Source organism: Geotrypetes seraphini, chromosome 1, assembly GCF_902459505.1.
Source record: "Geotrypetes seraphini chromosome 1, aGeoSer1.1, whole genome shotgun sequence".
NCBI lineage: Eukaryota > Metazoa > Chordata > Amphibia > Gymnophiona > Dermophiidae > Geotrypetes > Geotrypetes seraphini.
The window spans coordinates 296,824,035-296,836,557 of record NC_047084.1 but is presented as its reverse complement, the minus strand read 5'-3'; the positions used below and the strand labels follow the sequence as shown (position 1 = coordinate 296,836,557).

General features: G+C 44.6%; 1 protein-coding gene across 3 annotated transcripts in view; it reads left to right on the top strand.

Moving 5' to 3' along the window:
* Positions 1-12,523, top strand: part of LOC117364611 (probable carboxypeptidase X1) — a 110,949-nt gene that overhangs the window by 30,165 nt on the left and 68,261 nt on the right. For all 3 annotated transcript variants that reach the window (XM_033954010.1, XM_033954001.1, XM_033953991.1), the window contains exon 5: positions 3,388-3,472. In XM_033954010.1, the coding sequence (XP_033809901.1) occupies positions 3,388-3,472 (85 nt within the window). The remainder of the gene's footprint in view (positions 1-3,387; positions 3,473-12,523) is intronic.

Below are 12,523 nucleotides of genomic sequence, written 5' to 3'. Positions count from 1 at the left end.
TCCCAACTATATGTTTGTTTTATTCAAATGTTTGTTGTTAAATTGTGAACTTCTTTTTACCTTATTATATATTGTAATGTACATCGCTTAGTGATTACAATAGGCGATTAATCAAATTTTGTTAATAAACTTGATAAACTTGATGTAGGCATTGCCATGCACTAACTGACTAGCTCAGAATGAGTCCACGAGGCTCTTAACACCTATAAAAGAGATGGCAATAAGTGCTCACGCAGTAAAGACCATGCGCTAATGGGAAAATTAGCATATGGCCATCTATTGTAGGAATAGGAAAATCAGCCAATTACTAGCCGTGCTAAAAGTGGTCTTAGCATGTGGGAAAGACCAATACTTGGGACAACCCAGGCCCCATTTATAAGACTTCTTAGTAAAAAGGGCCCCTTAGTCCAGACTCACGTTACTTTGGACCAGTCATCATTTTTCGGCAATACTTTTCCAGAGTGAGAAATCTTTCATCCTTTGTGGAAGAAAAACTATCTGTGTAATAATAGCCTATGTAGACTCTGTACATCTACATGATACCAGAGGAAGCAATTTTCAAACTGTCTGCATTAAAGCAAAGTCCGTGTATGAGTGGAGGAGAGGCCTAGTGTTTAGGACTGCAGCCTTAGCACCCTAAGGTTGCAGGTTTTAAGCTCAGCACTGCTCATTATGACCTTGGGCAAGTCACTTAACACTCCACTGCCCCAGATACACTAGTCAGATTGTGAGCCCACCAGGACAGATAGGGAGAAATACTTGAGTAACTGAATGTAAACCACTTAGGCTATAATATTACTACTATTAATTATTTCTCTAGCGCTACCAGATGCATGCAGCGCTGTACAGAGTCACAAAGAGTAAGAAAACAGTCACTGCTTGAAAGAGCTTACAATCTAAACAGGCGAGACAGACCAACTGGTATCATGTAGATGTGTCGAGCTCTATGATTGTGAAGATGATACGGTATACAAACTTAAGGTTTAGTTTAGTTTAGTTTAGTCATGGATACAGTTAAGGGGAACGGTTAATCAGCTGGCTGGGTTGGAGGGCAGAGGAGAAGGGTTAAGGATTGAAAGCCATATCAAAAAGGTGGGTTTTCAGTCTGCTTTTAAACAAGGGAAGGGGCTTGATGGACAAACTCGGGTAATTTATTCCAGGCATAGGGGGCAACTAGATGAAAGGAATGAAGTCTGGAATTGGCAGTGGAGGAGAAGAGTAATGTTAAGAGTGACTTATCTGAGGAACGGAATTCTCTGGGAGGTGTATAAAGAGAGAGAAGCAAGAAGAGATATTGAGGGGCAGCAGAATGAACACACTTGTAGGTTAGCAATAAGATCTTGAACTGTATACGATGGCAGATAGGGAGCCAGTGAAGTGACTTAAGGAGAGGGGTGACACGAGCATAGCGAAGTTGGTAGAAGATGAGTCGCACAGCAGAGTTTTGCACAGATTGCAAGGGGGAGAGGCGACACCGAGGGATACCAGTTTGGAGAAGATTGCAGTAATTTAAGCATGAGGTTACGAGAGCAGTGTATAAATATTAAAATAAATAAATATGTGTTTTACCTATGATGTTTGCACCAATTTTCATTTGTTTTGCCATCTCTGCCAGTTTGCCATGTCATTCGTTTTGACAACTCCCATTATGCCAGAGGTCTCAAAGCAAGTAACAATTTAAAACCAACACAAAACATTCAAAATAAAAATGCACAGGCCATAAAACTAGCAAAGGTTTAACAGTCAGAGGAGCCAGCTCTGTGGGTGCCAGGGTGTGCCGAGCATCCCAATATTGAACAAGCTCCTTCACTGTTCCAGAGAAGGGTAATTGTATAGTACTGGCACCATCTATCATTCTTAAAAGTTGGCACCTCTATTTAAAATCCCATCCATATTACCCCCCCCCCCCCCCATACACACACACACACATCTACACATCATTCCCATAAAGTCATTACAATATTTATTACAATATTTTTACAGTTCTAAAACACTCAGACAAATCCTCAGTCTAATGTGGTCTTTAGAATAATATGAAGAACAGTCAGTCATAATTAACAATGAAATTAAAGCATGGAAAATTAGTTGAATTTGTGCTGAAAGAGTCGAGCTCGCAGGTTTTTCTTTTGCTTTTTAATGAAAGCTTAAGTAGTTTCCATTCATATGGAGATTCAGAGGAACTGAGCTCCACATTTCTAGAAAGGCACACAAAGAAAAATGAATGCGATGTGGAAACCTAGCTTCACAGCCTCCAGCAACAGGGCTGTGTCTGTTGAGATGATCTCAGTACCTTCATGGTTCATATCTCTTCAGCAAGGCAGCCAGGGACTTCAGCCCAGTGAAATTCAGGCATTTATAGAGCAAGCAGAGAATTGTAACTGAAGCAAACCAGAAGCGAATATATATTGCCTAGAGCTAATTTTAATGTGACCATTCTTTGTCATGCCTATCATCAGTCTTGCTACAATATTCTGCAAAATCTAGTCTCCTAAATATATCATTTGGAAGCCCCTGATACAGGGAATTTTTAGTAATCCAGTCAATTGGTTATCAATGATTATGACAAAATCTTTCATCAAGGTTGGGGGATTTGTGCAAGGTATAAAACTCACCCCCTTATTACTGCAAACATCTGGGCAGCCATGTTAGGAATCCAGTAACTGTATTTTTTAAGAGATGAAAGGCAGAGCAGTAAGTGGTATTTGCCATTGATTAGTCCACAGCACTTCAGATGTACCTAGAGTTACACACAATTTGTGCTGAATAACCAATTAGTTCTTAAGTCAGCCATAAATTTAGATTATGCACTTCCAGCCTCTGATTTTATACAAATAAGCCATGATCCGTATATCATCTGCATAAGGATGATAAACCAGTCTGAAGGGCTGGATAAAGTTTGCTAGATGGGCTAAATAAGATATTCAGATTGGGGATCTGGCTGCAAAGGATTGAAATTGGAGCATTGACTGTTCCAAGAAATACACAGTGTCCTGTTCATCAAGAATGAATTGGCTCATTTAAGCAAAACAAAAACTGTGGATACAGATGTTCTGGAGATAATTTATTAAACACTGACATATAAAACCATGAAAATTCAATTTAAAAAGTACAATGATAAAAAATACTGTGATAAAAATCCAACCGGACCCTACACGGTCCGTGTTTCGGCGAACACGCCTTCCTCAGGGGACCAATGGTTTGCAAACTCACATATAAAGAATTGGACTGAAAACAGTCTATTGTCTTTCAACATGTGAGCAAAGAACACCGCAGACAAACTGAAGTAGCAAAAAAATATTGTAATCTCAACACTGACATGAACACCTGGATCTTCTGAGTGGCACTAATGACGGATCCTTCTTGTTCTTTTTTTTTTTTTTTCCACAGAGATGACTGGGTAACATCTTTCAAAATCCAAGTTAGCAATGACACTCATACCTGGCGAGCAAGCATGAATGGAACTGAGCAGACGGTAAGTTCAAATTGGAATCTCTAATGCATTACCCAATATTATAATATAAAGGGAAAAAGAATCTCGCCATACTGAAAGGGATACAAGATTATGGTCTTTGTCAAAGAAATCAGACAATTGGGAGAGGAGAGTCTATTCAAATAGCTTACCAAAAAATGACAGTATGGAATAGGCTGATAATTCACTGGTACAATTACATTCAGAAATGCTTAGAGGATATTTCGGATCACTTCATTGGCTCCCTATTCGCCTTCACATATAGTTCAAACTCCTATTACTAACCTCCAAGTGTGTCCATTCTGCAATCCCTTAGTATCTCTCCTCTGTTGTCTCTCCTTATACGCCTCCCTAAGAACTCTGTTCCTCAAATAAGTTGCTTTTATCTTTACCCTTCTCCTCCACTGCCAATTCCAGACTTTTGTTCCTTTCATCTTGCTGCCCCTTATACCTGGAATAAACTACCTGAGTCCATACATCACACCCTTTCCCTTCCCTTGTTCAAAAGTAGGTTGAAAACTCACCTTTTCGAGTTAGCCTTCAACTCATAATCCTACTCCCCACTGCCCTCTTCTCACCACCCTAGCCAGCAGTTTAACCATCCCCTCTAACTGTAACACCTACCCTGGCATCCTGTTTGTCTGTCTTGATTGTTTAGATTGTAAGCTCATTCAAGCAGGGACTGTCTCCTTCATGACTCTGTGTTTGCTGGTAGCGCTCTAGAAATAATTAATAGTAGTAGTAGAGTGCCTGATTACTATTCAATGTATTGTAAACCACTTTTATATTACATTACATTAGTGATTTTTATTCTGCCATTACCTTGCAGTTCCAGGCAGATTACAGATGAGGATTTCTGGACATGTCCAGAGGTGTTACAAAGTAGAGCGGGTTGCTTCAGAGGATTGAAATGTTTCATACGGTGTTAGTCTTCATGGATTTTTTTGAATAGCAGGGTTTTTATTTCTTTTCTGAAAGTTTTGTAGTCTGGGGTCGCAATTAGTAGATTGGAGAGATGGTGGTCTAGTTTTGCTGCTTTTGTGGCTAGTAGGCCATTGTACAGTTTTTTCAGTTTAATGTCTCTGATTGGAGGGTATGTGAATGGTGTCTGGGTTCTCCTGTGTCTGGTTGTGGTAGTTTGGATAAGGCAGTTGTTCAAGTAGGCTGGGCTGTCACCATTTATAGATTTAAATAATAGACAGTAGAATTTAAATAGTATTCTTGCTTGAATTGGGAGCCAGTGTGAATCAAGGTATGCCTCGGTGATGTGGTCATGTTTTCTTAGTGAATAGATTAGTCTCAGGGCTGTGTTTTGTATTGTTTGTAGTTGTTTTATCATTGTTGTGGGGCAGAGGAGATATAGGATGTTGCAGTAGTCAAGGAGACCTAGGACTAGGGACTGGACCATGAGTTGGAATTGTTTTCTGTCGAAGAATTTTCAAACTTGATTTAGGTTTCTCATGACCGCAAATTATTTCTGCATTGTTTTGTTGATTTGTAGTTGCATGGTGTGGCATCTGTCCATCGACATTCCCAGAATTTTAAAGTGGGTTGAATGGGGTATGTGATTGAGTTTATTACTAGGTTTGTTATGGTTGGGGTTTTCTTTTTTTCAAGAAGTATTAATTTTGTTTTGTCTGGGTTCAGTTTTAGTTTGTCGTCTTTCATCTATGTTGCCACTGTTTCTAGAGTTCTGTGTAGTGTGTCTGTAATGGTGGGTGTTGGCTGATCAAAAGGAAGGAGAATGATGATGTCGTCTGCATAGCTATAGGAGGTTAAGCCTATTTTGTCTAGGCAGGTGCTGAAGGATGCAATGTAGAGATTGAAGAGTGTTGGGGAAAATGGTGATCCTTGGGGTATATCCTTGGGGTATATCTGGGAGGAAAGATGGTATATCAAATAAAAATAACCATAACCAATGGTTTGTTAAGATTTCCTTGCCCAAGGGAGGTATTGATTATAATGTATTTGTTTGTTGATAAAAATGTAGTCGAATGAGAGTATTTTTGTGCTGCTTTTATAATGTTTGGTTTTAATATGATTTGTTTTTGTACCTCTATGGGGGGAGGGGGGGGTTTGTATATAACTGAGCATCACCTTGATCTAACAGGAATGGCTTAATTAACTAATAATTAATTCATTAAATTATAATTGTGATTGCCTCTACAAACTTGGGCAACCAAATAGGACACCGATGTATTTCACAGGAGGATCTACTCATGCTTCCATCCTAGTAGCCCTAATGCTACTGATTGACTAATGAGGGTGGAGAAATTCCAACTCACAAGCATTTGACTAGGTTCAAAGGAGGCAGCATTAGTCATAGTAGTGGGCAATGAGAAATGGAGTACAATGAATTTACTATCAAGATAACCTGCAATGTTTTGACTACTGATGCTGAGGAAACTGGAAAAGTGGCAGAGGTCTATGTCAGCACTTCACCATAGTAGAGCTGCTGAGACAGTTTATCGAAGAGAGAGTCCATTTAGAATAATTCTTCTCAGCCTTAATCATCAACAACTGGTAGGAAGCCAGTGGTGCCAAGAACACTGTGGAGGTTTCTTTCAGTGCTATTCAACTCGGTGCAGTAACTGTTTGGCTGGGGTAACCTCACTAAGAAAGCATGAAGCAAATGTGTACAGGAGCAGGCGCTGTTGCAAGTAAGTATTCCCAGGGGCAGTACTTGTTTATCTTAACAGGATCAAAGTGATCTTTCAACTCAAAACACATTGCTACTAGCTTTGGAAATCTCTTCAAGTGACCCAGTTTTCACTGGGTTTAGTTTGAGATTGCAATGCAGCATATACTGTATGATGAAATTTCCATAATGCAGTTTATTCAGGCTGCGTAGATCAGTATTTCTCAATCCATTCCTGAGGTATCTCCTGATCCATCTGGTGCATCGTGCTCCGTCTCTGGCGGTATTCAAATCCAGTCTAAAACCCCACTTTTTTAAAACTGCTTTCAGCTCTTAACTCCCACTCACTGTCAGATACATTTACCCATTGTATCATTCCTTCTACCAGAATCACCCCAACCTTGAGATGTCCTGTCTGTCTGTCAAAATTAGATGGTAAGCTCTTCTGAGCAGGGATCATCTATTGAATGTTAAATGTACAGCGTTATGTACACCTTTCAACAGTATAGAAATAATAAATAGTAGTAGTAGTAGTTTTCAGGTTATGCCTAATGAAGATACAGTACATGAAAGATTTGTATGTAATGGAGTATATCCAGGTGTCTCTCATCCCTATTCATTGTGGATATCCTGAAAATGAGACTGGTTAGATGACATTACCAGAACAGCTTGAGAAACACAGATGAGCCTGGAAACTCCATCAGTATACTTTTTCTATCATTAATAAAGTTATTTTTCATTCTCTCTTCACTTTAATTTATTTTATATTGTTTTACAAATTTATCATGCTTCCTCTATTTATTTATTGAGATTTATTAACCACCTCTATGAAGAGATTCACCTATGTAATCGCAACTGTACATCGCTCGGAAAGTATTCAGTGGGTGGTATAGTAAAAATGTAATAAACTTGGAAACCTGATATTCACTTCCAGTCCTTTGGTGCTACAATTGGGTCAGGTTTTCAGGATTTTCCTAATGAATAGGCATGGTATAGCCCCCGCTCACAAGAAGAAAAATACCCTCCGCCTTGAGACCACCCGGAAAAGATCTTACTTGCACTACCTACCGCACCACTGGAACAAACTACCTATCCACATAAGATCACTAGAAGGTCTACTGAAATTAGGAAGGCAAAAAAAAAAAACCCCACCTCTACCCTTGACCATCTTTTTTTTTTACCAATTCTTTATTATTTTTCAAATCTTACAATAAGTGTAACAATAAATACAACATTTTTTACTTCAATATCACACTTAATATATATCTATTTCAAAATTATTTCCCCCTCCCTCCTAAACAATCACAATGACTGACATATATAATTTCTATAATGACCCTCAATTCAATATATCTAAATTTATTATCCTATCAAACCTCCCCGGGAAGGGGTAAAACGCGGACCTCACGGACCTTACAGTGGCGTACCTAGCATATGTAACACCCGGGGCCCATCATTTTTTGGCACCCCACCCCCCCCCCATCTGTAAGAAAAACATGATTTTTAGTAACAAACCACACGTCACACATGAGTACCTAGGAAAAGGCAGCATCTTACATATTGCAGTGAGCAGTACATCAATACACCCATTGTAAAACTAAACAAGCCAGACCAGCACAGATCAATCCTACACCGTCAATCCTAACAGAAAACCATGTCTTTCAAACACACAGAACACAGAAAACACCTTCGCCTAGTATGGAATATGTCATCACAAACAAACCCCTCCCCCTTTTACAAAACTGTAGTGTGGATTTTAGCCACGGTGGTAACAGCCCTGACGCTCATAGAATTCTGAGCATCAGAGCTGCTACCACCACGGCTGGCGCTAAAAAACGCTCCACAGTTTTGTAAAAGGGGGGATAAAATAGAAATACACAGTTTCAACGCTCTAGCTCAGAGATGCCCAAACTTTTTGGGCTTGCGAGCTACTTTAAAATGACCAAGTCAAAATGATCTACCAAAAATAAAATTAAAAAACACAAAGCACACTATACGCTGAGAAAATGTTAATTATCATTCCTATTCTGGGTTTTTTCAAAGAGGTCAAGGCAGATGACTCTATGCATTGTCACCTCAGTAACAACCATACAAATATAGACAAATATACCCCCCATCCTTTTTATTAAACCACAATAGCAGTTTTTAGCGCAGGGAACTACGCTAAATGCCCAGCGCTGCTCTCGACGCTCATAGGCTTTGTTTCTGGTTCCCTGTCCCCCCCCCTTCTTTCTTTCTTCCTTCCTTCCTCCGTGCCCCATTTTTTGCTTTTTTTTCTGGCTCCCTGTCTCCCTCCCCCCACCACCTTCTTTCTTTATTCCTTCCTGCCTCCCCCATGCCACCACCGCCGCGGAATAGGCTGCTGCCGCTGCCGCAATCTAATGTAGGGGGCCGATCAATTCTCGCCGCCCGACGTCAATTCTAACATCGGAAAGGATGTTCCGGGCAGCCAGGCAGCGATTGGCTAGCCAGAACGTCCTCTCGACGTCAGAATTGACGTTGGGCCGCCGCGAGAGTTGGTCGGCCCCGCAGGGAAGAGAAGCAGGGAGATCAAAGACACGGTGCCGGCCTGATCCCCGATGGCAGCAGTGAGAAGGGAAGGGAAGCAGGTTGGACACCAGTGCTCTAGACGAGCCGCGAGCCGCACTCTAAGGAGAACAGTTGACCCTCCCCCCCCCCTTGGTACGCCACTGGAGCACAGGGTGTCTGGCCGGCTCATTCGTTCAAAGCCGCGGGTGGCGGCTCCTTGCGAGATCCGCGCCTGCGTCTGAAGCCTCTCTGATGTTGTGACGTCAGAGAGGCTTCCGATGCAGGAGTGGATAGCGCAAGGAGCCGCCAACCCGCGGCTTTGAACGAATGAGCCGGCTGCTGCTCCAAAAGGAAGAGAATGATCGCCTCCAGACCGCGGGCCACAAATAAAACCTGGAGAGCCACACGCGGGCCGCATGTTTGAGACCGCTGCCTTAGAGGGAGCACTGCCTAGGACCCTGGGGGAGCCCGGGCCCCCTGTCACCTCCGGGCCCCTGAATGCAGGACTGGTAGTACTGCCCTGATGGCGGCCCTGAATGTATAATCTCCACTATTCAAGATCCCACCATACTATGTACTATATATAGTCTGTATCTGACCATGCCATGTTTTGTCATACAATGCTTTGCCGCATTTGTCATACGTCACCTTTTCTCTCTCATTGTACTATACGTCATATCTTTCACAATATATTTGACATCCCATGTCTACCATGCTAGGATCTATCATACACCGTGTCATACTATAATATCATTCTAGGTTAACCACACTTGCAATACTACGTTTGCCATCCTGTTTTGCCATACTATGCTTGTCATGTTATGTCTCACCGTACCATGTTTGTCATGTTGTTTTACTATACAAGTGCTTTGTTAACTATATTTTACCATCTTTGTCAGACAACATCCTGCCATGCCATGCTTGCCATCACTTTGTATAAATACACGTTATTATATATGTAACTTTGTAACCCGTTATGAGCTCTCCTGGGAGGATGGGATATAAATAAAAATATCTTGAAAATCTAAGCTGTTTGTGGCAACTCAGACCCTGATTCTATAAAAGATGCCTACAGTTAGCTGATCCCTAGCCGATCTAGTCACCTAACCTTTTTTTTTTTTTTTTTAAATTGGCTTATTCAGTGCTGTTAAAAACCAATGAAAACTGATTTAAACAAATTAATTTACCAGTAGGTACCTATATCAGAAGGCGCCTACCACTTTGAGGTAGGCGTCTACACTGAGAAAGACATGGGGGAAGCCACTGCTTGCCCTGGATCGGTAGCATGGAATGTTGCTTCTCTTTGGGTTTTGGCCAGGTACTAGTGACCTGGATCGGCCACCGTGAGAGCAGGCTACTGGGCTTGATGGACCATTGGTCTGACCCAGTGAAGCTATTCTTATGTTCTTAAGAACATAAGAATTGCCGCTGCTGGCTCAGACCAGTGGCCCATTGAGCCCAGCAGTCCATTCCCACGGCAGCCCTTAGGTCAAAGACCAGTGCCCTAACTGAGGCTAGCCCTACCTGTTCAGCAGGAACTTATCTAACTTTGTCTTGAATCCCTGGATGGTGTTTTCCCCTACGACAGCCTCCGGAAGAGCGTTCCAGTTTTCCACCACTCTCTGGGTGAAAAAGAACTTCCTTACGTTTGTACAGAATCTATCTCCTTTTAACTTTAGAGAGTGCCCTCTCGTTCTCCCTACCTTGGAGAGGGTGAAAAGATTCAAGGCACAGTTTAGGTATGGAATGACTTAAGCACTGCTAGGCGACTTTAGGTACACTCAATCAGGCTACGGAAATGATTCTAGAAAAGGCGCCTAACAGTTGATTGACAACCTGACTGAATGGAACCTAGGAGTTATACATCATTTATAGAATCAAGACCTCAATGCTTGTCAACGAATGTTACTGTACTAGACTTTCTACTCAGCTCTTTTCTAGGAAAATAATTGAATTTGGTCTAATTAAAAATTGGACCAAATCACTTATGTGAGCAGCTATAATTACCCATTAAAAAGCAGAGGTGAGAATAAGGACCTCTAGCGATCGCCACATGATGCATCATATACCTCTGAAACTTTTCCATCTCTCCATAATTCTTATATTCTACAAAAATACAGTGCATCATAGTGCAGAAATAAAACACATAAAAGCTGTCCATGTGCGATAAAATAGTAGATTTGTTCAGTTTCTCCCAGGACATTTTGACCTATTTCCTTGAAAACTCCCTTTTCTTCATCATAATACAAGATCTACCGTATTTTCGCGGATATAACGCGCACCATTGTAAAACGCGCACAGGGGTATAGCGCGCAGAAATCACGATGATATGTACAAAAACTTTTCTATACCGCGCTCAGGCATATAACGCGCATGCTGCCCGACTCTCCTCTGGCCACCCCGACTCTCCTTTCGCTCTCCCCGACTCTCCTCTGGCCACCCCGACTCTCCTTTCGCCCTCCCCGACTCTCCTCTGGTTGCCCCGACTCACCGTTCACCCGCCCTGACTTTCGGTGCACTGCCCCGCCTCTCCGTGCCTGTCCCCCTTGAAGTCCTGTCCCCCCTTGAAGGTCTGCCTGTCCCCCCTTGAAGGTCTGCCTGTCCCCCCTTGAAGTCCTGTCCCCCTTGAAGGTCTGCCTGTCCCCCTTGAAGATCTGCCTGTCCCCCCTTGAAGTCCTGTCCCCATCCTGAAAGCCTGATGCCCCCCCTCGACGTCCGATTCTTCTCCCCCCTCGGCAGGACCACTCGCACCCCCACCCCGAAGGACCGCCGACTCCCCGACAATATTGGGCCAGGAGGGAGCCCAAATCCTCCTGGCCACGGCGACCCCCTAACCCCACCCCGCACTACATTACGGGCAGGAAGGATCCCAGGCCCTCCTGCCCTCGACGCAAACCCCCTCCCCCCAACGACCGCCCCCCCCCCAAGAACCTCCGCCCGTCCCCCAGCCGACCCGCGACCCCCCTGGCCGACCCCCACGACACCCCCACCCGCCTTCCCCGTACTTTGTGTAGTTGGGCCAGAAGGGAGCCCAAACCCTCCTGGCCACGGCGCCCCCCTAACCCCACCCCGCACTACATTACGGGCAGGAGGGATCCCAGGCCCTCCTGCCCTCGACGCAAACCCCCCCTCCCTCCAACGACCGCCCCCCCCCCCAAGAACCTCCGACCGACCCGCGACCCCCCTGGCCGACCCCCCCACCCCCCTTCCCCGTACCTTTGGAAGTTGGCCGGACAGACGGGAGCCAAACCCGCCTGTCCGGCAGGCAGCCAACGAAGGAATGAGGCCGGATTGGCCCATCCGTCCTAAAGCTCCGCCTACTGGTGGGGCCTAAGGCGCGTGGGCCAATCAGAATAGGCCCTGGAGCCTTAGGTCCCACCTGGGGGCGCGGCCTGAGGCACATGGGCCAAACCCGACCATGTGTCTCAGGCCGCGCCCCCAGGTGGGACCTAAGGCTCCAGGGCCTATTCTGATTGGCCCACGCGCCTTAGGCCCCACCAGTAGGCGGAGCTTTAGGACGGATGGGCCAATCCGGCCTCATTCCTTCGTTGGCTGCCTGCCGGACAGGCGGGTTTGGCTCCCGTCTGTCCGGCCAACTTCCAAAGGTACGGGGAAGGGGGGTGGGGGGGTCGGCCAGGGGGGTCGCGGGTCGGTCGGAGGTTCTTGGGGGGGGGCGGTCGTTGGAGGGAGGGGGGTTTGCGTCGAGGGCAGGAGGGCCTGGGATCCCTCCTGCCCGTAATGTAGTGCGGGGTGGGGTTAGGGGGTCGCCGTGGCCAGGAGGGTTTGGGCTCCCTTCTGGCCCAACTACACAAAGTACGGGGAAGGCGGGTGGGGGTGTCGTGGGGGTCGGCCAGGGGGGTCGCGGGTCGGCTGGGGGACGGGCGGAG